Source organism: Etheostoma cragini, chromosome 22, assembly GCF_013103735.1.
Source record: "Etheostoma cragini isolate CJK2018 chromosome 22, CSU_Ecrag_1.0, whole genome shotgun sequence".
Classification (NCBI taxonomy): Eukaryota; Metazoa; Chordata; class Actinopteri; order Perciformes; family Percidae; genus Etheostoma; species Etheostoma cragini.
The window spans coordinates 1,732,835-1,740,569 of NC_048428.1; the positions used below are offsets into that span (position 1 = coordinate 1,732,835).

Sequence of the window (7,735 nt, forward strand, 5' to 3'; positions counted from 1 at the left end):
CCCCCCCCCCACCCCCAACCGCTCAGGGCGCTGGTTCAACTGGCAGCCCACGCACTCTGACATCTCTCATTAGTGCATGTATAGATCCTGAGTGTGTGTGTGTGTAGTTTAGGACTGTGTGTGATAACTAACAAAGTGTGGACACAGAGTGTAAATTGTAATTTCCCCATTGGGGATCAATAAACATATTCAAATTATTAAAATTAAATTAAACTACTGGCGGTTAGCAAAATTCAGGCAGCTATGGCCAGAAATAACAAAATATATATACCATATACTGTGTTACTGTTTGGATAATATTAACATGTGCCAAATACCTCATGTAAGTTCTTATACCATACTATACAGACACATTATATATACAGTAGATACTTCCATATCCTGAATATTAAGTTGCCTATATGTGTAATGCTTGTACAGTACAGTTGCTATCAGCTTTCAGTTGCTTCCAATGGAAATTGAGGTTTAGTGCTGATTGAACAAGGATTGGACGACTTGGATAAAAAGTCCTTCATGGTACATTTAAATTATAATTAAAAAATGGAAACTTAAAGGCGGATGAATACTAACATTCTCCATTAACTTAGTAAAACTCAAAACGTAGAAATTGTGATATGAAGAAATATTTACGTTTGTATATGGAAGAAAACCAACCCACATTAAATAAGAAGATTACTTATCTGTGAGTGCCAGAGTTTTTTTCTATTTTTTTCTTCAGTCTTGGTCACTGCCGTGCACCTGATATACTGTCTAAGATTTGGAGTTGTGCGGGCTATTTTCCACAATAGCAAAAAGTATATCCAGATTGTATTAAAAGAGAAAAAGAAACCGCCAGATAGGATTACAAATTGGTGATCAGAGATTAGAGAGCAAAGGGAGAAGCATCTTTCACGCCGTCTTGACAACTTGCTGGTGTCAACACTTTGAAGTCATTATTTATTTAACCCATCGAGTTTTTGTTTTCCTGAACGCAGCTCCAGTGTGATCCTGCCTTTATTTAGTTTTTCTCCAGTGTGAAGGTGATACATTGTAATGTTTTAAATTGGAGAATCACTTATTAAATGAAGAACATCACAGTGTTATCTTTCCAAAGTTGTACCTGATACATCCTCTCTTACTTCGAGTGTCAGTGCTCCTAAGGATTCCTGACATATCACTGTCTGTGACACATCGGTCTTATCTTTCAGGTGTATGAGTATTTCTAGCGTCTGTGAGAGAGGGTGACTACACTGGCTATAAATAATACTCAATCTAAACTTTCTTCCTTTTCCTTAATAGGGAGAACTTGAGGTACTTTGGCTGTACTTTTGTGCCTATCATCCTTTGTCACTGTACTTAAATTGGATTGTGGAGTACAGTGTGACTCAGTTTGAACACGTTTTACATTCTTTATGTAACAACTGGCCTCTCGTTGTGTGTGTGTGTGTCTGTCTGTCTGTCCATCTTTTGTAGCACGGTGACGTCGGCAGTGTTCACAGTGGGTGACAATGTGGTCTCAGGGAGTGACGATCGCACCGTCAAGGTGTGGGATTTGAAGAACATGAGGTCGCCTATAGCAACCATCCGCACCGACTCAGCTGTGAACAGGTAGGTGAAAGAAGGAAAGCAACTGGGTGAGAGCCAGGCTCCGGGGGCGCATTTGTGATTGGAAGTTTGAACATCTACAACAACACGACGACTGTTGGTTGCTCATGATCATGTGATGGGATCGAACGCTCCAGATCAACTACTAAATGGACTTTGAGTTTAGAGTTTTGGTTGGAGGTTACTTATTTTGATGTGGGCTTACAGTAGCCAAAGTATTGGCACATGATCAATATTAATGTGCTGTTTTAAACTTCTGATAAGAATGTAAGTCCTTGAATTTCTTCTTTTAAAAAGTTAGGTCAAAAAGTTGCAATAATACGCTTGTTGATAAGGGAGAGGAGTATTGTTGGCGTCGTGGCCAGGCTGCTGTGTTATTTTTAAAGCCCACTGTCGTCCTTTAGGATTTATGATCAGTGAGACCCCACTATCAACTGTCCTGTCCTGCATAGAGACACAGCGCATGGAAGTCCCGCCCCCAACGGTGGGAAAACAACCCTCCATTGTCTTTGAATAGCGTGAAGGTGCCTCCTTGTCAATTCAGTCTGCTAGGAAACACCAGAAAAGTACCTAAAAGGTGCTGTGTGGTAGATTGCATGTCAGGTAAAGAAGTCCCAACTACGTTTTTATATGAACTTTTATGAAAAAACTAAAGTTGATACAGATGTGAGGAGTCAGCAGGAGGCTTATGCCCAACCTTATGTGTGCAGCAAGCATTTAGTGACCGAGTCGAATATTCAAATCTCAGTTTTAGGGTAACTATATTTCTGTAAGTTGAGCTAAAGCATTTTGTACACCGTATATAACTTGTGTTATAGTGGATATAGGTTTCTGCTTAAGTTTTTCCTTGCCACTGTTGCACTAGATGCTTGCTTTGGGGAAAATGTTGGAATTGTTGGGTCTTTATAAATTATAGAGCTGGTCTAGACCTACTCTGGAAAGTTTCTTGAGATAACTCTGATGTTTGATCCTATAAATAGAATTGAAGTGCTTTAGCTTCCTCTCTAGTAGACATAGGTTGCTAAAATAATCCTTTGACATGCTTAAATCAGTTGTTTTTAGCTAGCGACAGACACTTTGTTACAGTTTTGCGTACTTTGTGGCGCCAATTGTTTTCCCCCACAGTGGGTGTGGCTTTCAAAGTATGACGCCATGCGCTCTGTCTCTATACAGTAGTCCAACGCTAGAACTACTAGCCATTTTTGGTAGTATTTATGCCTGAGTGCCAGTTTGGGAGTACAGGTTCCAGGGGCAGTAGATGTCAGCGCTGGGCCTTTTCTGTAAATCTAGTGTGGACCACCATGCAGTTAACTCCTGTTACCAAATCATTCAAAACGTGACATAGTGTAGAATAAAGGTCCTGAGTGCAATTGTCCAGGAGAGCTTAGTAGAGTTTATTTAGAAGTATTAAACAAACTGTGATCCAGATTCAAAGTAAACTTTATTTGATCGTTCAGGATAAGCGTCTCTGCCAACCAGAGGATCATCGCTCTGCCACACGACAATCGCCAAGTACGACTGTTTGACATGAGTGGAGTGAGGCTGGCCAGACTCCCACGCAGCAACAGAATGGTAAGAAAGGACATGGAGGTGTGTGTTTGATCAGTCAATCAGCGTCATTAAAACCATTTGAAATGTCTGTGTGCAGGGTCACCGGCGGATGGTGTGTTGTACAGCGTGGAATGAAGAGAACCAGTCGTGCAACCTGTTCACCTGCGGCTTCGACCGACAGGCCATCGGCTGGAACATCAACATCCCCGCCCTGCTCCAGGAGAAGTGATACCCCTGATACACACACACACACACACACACACACACACACAACAGAAACAGTAGGAGACAGAACAATGTAATCTGTGGCCTCGCACATGCTAGAATTTTTTAAGTGTTTACCCAGTGAAAGATTTTAGTAATTCACAGATTTTCAGCTGCTGCGTGTTTCTTTTGCGGATGCAGCTATTAATATTGATTGATAAGAGCATATTCAATGGATGGATTACTCCGTCATTTAGCATACACATCTGCTGTCCAATCCTGCAGTACATCTCTTGGTGTTAAAGACTGAAACGGTTCCAACATTTTGAAGTCAAAGTGAGTGCAAGGCCACAGAGTTGATCTCCTTTATTTGACCCTTTCACATATTTAGCATGCGTTGTGACTCGTGACACGGCTAGGCGGATTCTTTCATTCCTAGCCTTTTCTGTTTTATAATGTAAAAGTATAGATATGACTCCACAGTCATGGGCTGCTGTTCACATCACTGTTGTTTAGTCACTGCTGAATGGTTGCTATTGCATGTAGATAATCTCGGTTTGCAAATGTTACTTGTAAAGATGTGAGAGAACAATTAAAAGGCCAGTAGAGTGTGTAGAATATCATAGAAAGAACTTGTATGTAAATATTATGTCGTGGCCTGATTAAGTGACCTGTGTTGCAGGTTGTTGCTGTTTCATGGATTAAGTGTCTTACAGTTATCTACCTTTTAAAAGTGGAGTTTGGCAGACGTAGCTTGGTTCTGTGAAATATTTTTATTCTTTTAGTCTAGTCTAGACCTGAAATCTTTATCATGGAACACAGCGTATAATATGCTGCGCAGCATGGTTCATTTAATTGTCACAAAATGTCTCAAACTGGATCTGCTGTCCTGTCTGAAGGTCTAACTCCTTATAGGGATTGTTCAGATTCTTGGGATTGTATGAAGTACTGATCCATAGTCAGTGTTTGACATTAGTACAGGTGGCAGCTCCCCCAGTTTTTAGTAATTAGGCCACTCTAAAAAATGGCCACATAAAAACATCAATATCAGTTTAAGTGTACGCTATATTTAGAATATTATCACAGCGTTCCCCTGCCCTCAGATAGCCCTTTTAGAAATTACTTTTGGGCTTTTTAGGTCTTTTATTGATAGGACAGTTGGAGAAGTGAAAGGGGGGAGAGAGAGAGGGAATGACATGGAGCAAAGGGCCGCGGGCCGGAGTTTAAACCTATAAATGGGCACATGCTCCACCAACTGAGCTACCCGGGCGCCCGACAGCCCTCTGCTTTTCCATACTGGGGGGGTGCTGACCGCCATCTACTCTAGGTAATACACTCAGCCCCATGTCAAAAAACCCGAACAGTCCCTTTAAGACTCAAGTTCTTGCCTACCACCTTTGATGCTTTCAATTCACAGCCAGCCTCCATATTTCCAGATTTTGTTGTCAATATTTCAAATGATACTGCAACTCTGCCGTGTTCCATGTTTACAGCAGGACATGATTTTTAAAGAATTACTTTATTCTGTTTCTCTGTCAGACAGCAACGTGTCAAGAGCATAGCAATAATGGGAAAACAACTGCACTTCTGTTGTTCTTTTGTAGGTCTGTGAGTGGGATGCGTTCAACATTATCATCATTTAGTATTTACTGTATGTTGCAGGTTTAGGTGTTGCATTATATGAGCCCATGTTTCAGTGAAATACCCATCCTCCTCATCCTGTTGCCAACTCAGAGCCCTGTGTTGCTGTAATGTGTCATCCCCAAGTTAACTTGTTGATTACTGGTCATCGCTGTGCTTCAGATACGCCTTGCAACATAAAGTTATAGTGTTTACACTATTCCAGGAACTTTTAGACCTCTTGGACCTTTTGTTGTAGATGGCGCTGTTAAGTCTTTGCGAAGCACTCTTTTATCCAAATTCAGAAGCAATAACACAGCTGGTTCTGGTGCACATTTATGTCTAGGAAATCAGTGAATATGACAATTACTCACTGAATCTCTAGAACTAGAACTAGAACTGGGCATGACCAGAATCAGGAAACATTTGTTACACTTGTGCAATATCCTAAACATGATGTCACGCTGTAGTTTTTGATCTTCAGTTGTTTAATCTATTTCAGTGCTGTAAACCCATAAAATGATTTTATGTACCGTGTGACTGGTGTAGATCTAGCTCAGTGTACAAAAGTAACTTTCCCCAAAGTTGGCTTCATGCTTTACTGCTGTGTCTACCAACAATAGAGTCAGGATAGATTTTAAAGTAGCATGACCCTAAAAATGTAATAAACATATTGAAATGCCTTACCATTGCATTGAAAAGGGTGCATTAGCCTTATCCATCTGAGCATCAATGCACTGTTCCAAATCCTTGTTAAATAACTAATTGCATTCCACCACACCATGCAGATAGGATTTTTATTCCTGTTTCATTCATGGAACTCAATCTCGCACCTATTGATATCAATGTCATTCTAATCTGCAGGTAGAAAGGCAAGTCCGATTTGCACCCCACATATGATTTCCAACGAAATGTGATTTTGGATTGATACATTAAATTATCGCGTGCTATATTGAAGGGGGTAAAAAAGATGATAGGCTTTGCTTCATTTTAGCAAATCATTCACCTCAAACTTCATTATGTGATCTACTTTGCATACTTTATTGTAACGGGTATGTGCTCTATGACATTTTCCAATAAAATGTGTGATATCCTTTCCTAGTCTCTTTTTCTTCTTATTTAACACAAACCCCTGTCACCCTTTTATTCCGTTCAAAAAGAAATACATAATTTAAAAAATGACTTCATTCATCTGGATGGTAATCTGGTAGCTTGTAATAAGGAAGTCCTCTGAGGTCGGCACTGGCGCCATCGACAGAAAAATGTACTTCATATTACTTATTTAATATCTCCAGATCAATAAAGTGTAGAGACGTACTTACTTAAATCTGCCTTTTTGACAAGGTCCTCCCCTCTGAATTGTAGGCCATCCAGAAGCTTTTTTTTTTAATCCATCATGGATTTACAGTGTCTTTGTAACATAGATAAATAATTATGATTTCAAAAATCCAATCACAAATCTCTGATTCAATCTGCAACCTTTCAACCTAGCATCAGGAAATTAGTTTGGTGTCGTTGTAGCCCTTCCAGAAGCTTAGTAATCTGGCCTGGAGGACAGGGACTTTCGGAGACTTTGTAGTGTAATTCCAAAGCGATAAATACATTTGAACGGCTGTTTAGTCATCGTAATGTATGAAAATAATAATAATACTCCATTAGCTCCATCCAGTATCCAAGATGGAGCATGTCGAAAAATCATGAAAAGGTCATAATATAGTATGTTGAATAAAGTCAATAAAATAACCTTCAACATACTATACGTCAAAAAATGTCATGTATGTACAAATGTATGTTGTAAAAGGTAATGAGAAGTCATAGTACATACTAGAATAGTACAGTTAATTTTTTTGGGTGCTGGGCGGGTGCCAAGGTGCCCTTGATCAAGGCACTGAACCCCCAACTGTTCAGGGTGCCTTTTTTCGACACACTATGTCAAAAAAAGTCATATATATAGCACGCCAAAAATTAAAAAAAGGTCACAATATAGTCAAAAAACAAACGGTCTATTATGTTGAAAAGAGTGGTAAAAAATTCATACTATAGTTTGTCAATTAGTCATTGTATAGTACATTAATCCTCATGTTGTCCTCGGGTCAAATTTAACCATTTTCCTATATCAGTGTTCTTTTTAATTCCCCAAAATAACATGATTGATTCCACACAACGCTCTTTGCCAAGTACAAATCTTTATTTTCATTAATTTTGGGGTGTCTTATTCACTTATATATTATTTGAAAACATATTGAAGTGTTTTTGAAAAAGTCTTGAGTAAAAGTTGACATATTCCAGTCTGATTATTCATCAACATTTAAGTCAAAATAATTCCTAATTTCTGCTTTTCTAACTCAAACATTATGGAGAATTTCCTATAAATGAAGTTTACTGAACATAAATTCCCCCCAAAACTGTAAAGTTAAAGTTACAGTCATAGTATAGTATGGTGAAAAAAGTGATAAAAAAGTCATATGTCAATGAAAGTGATAAAAAGTCATAGTTTAGTATGTCAAAATGAGTCATAGTATAGTATGTTGAAAAAATTTCCAAAAAGTCATAGTATAGTATGTTAAAAAAAAGTGATAATAAAGACACAGTATACTATGTTGAAAAAAGTGATGAGACAGTCATGGTATAGTATGTCGACAAAAGTCATCATAGTATAGTTTTGTGCAAAAATGTTTTCTAAAAACGTCCTAGTTTAGTATTTCAATGAAAGTGATACAAAAGTCCCCCGTGTGCAGCATGCTCAGCAGCACCACGTTCCTGTTCCTCTTTGGCA

At 38.9% G+C, this 7,735-nt stretch overlaps 1 protein-coding gene across 2 annotated transcripts in view; it reads left to right on the forward strand.

The window, feature by feature from the left end:
* The window catches only part of wdr37 (WD repeat domain 37), a 22,260-nt gene extending 17,904 nt beyond the window's left edge, over positions 1 to 4,356 (forward strand). For both annotated transcript variants that reach the window (XM_034862022.1, XM_034862023.1), the window contains exons 12-14: positions 1,453 to 1,587; positions 3,042 to 3,156; positions 3,233 to 4,356. In XM_034862022.1, the coding sequence (XP_034717913.1) occupies positions 1,453 to 1,587; positions 3,042 to 3,156; positions 3,233 to 3,364 (382 nt within the window). In that variant the 3' untranslated portion in view covers positions 3,365 to 4,356. The remainder of the gene's footprint in view (positions 1 to 1,452; positions 1,588 to 3,041; positions 3,157 to 3,232) is intronic.
* Positions 4,357 to 7,735: the final 3,379 nt, after the last annotated feature.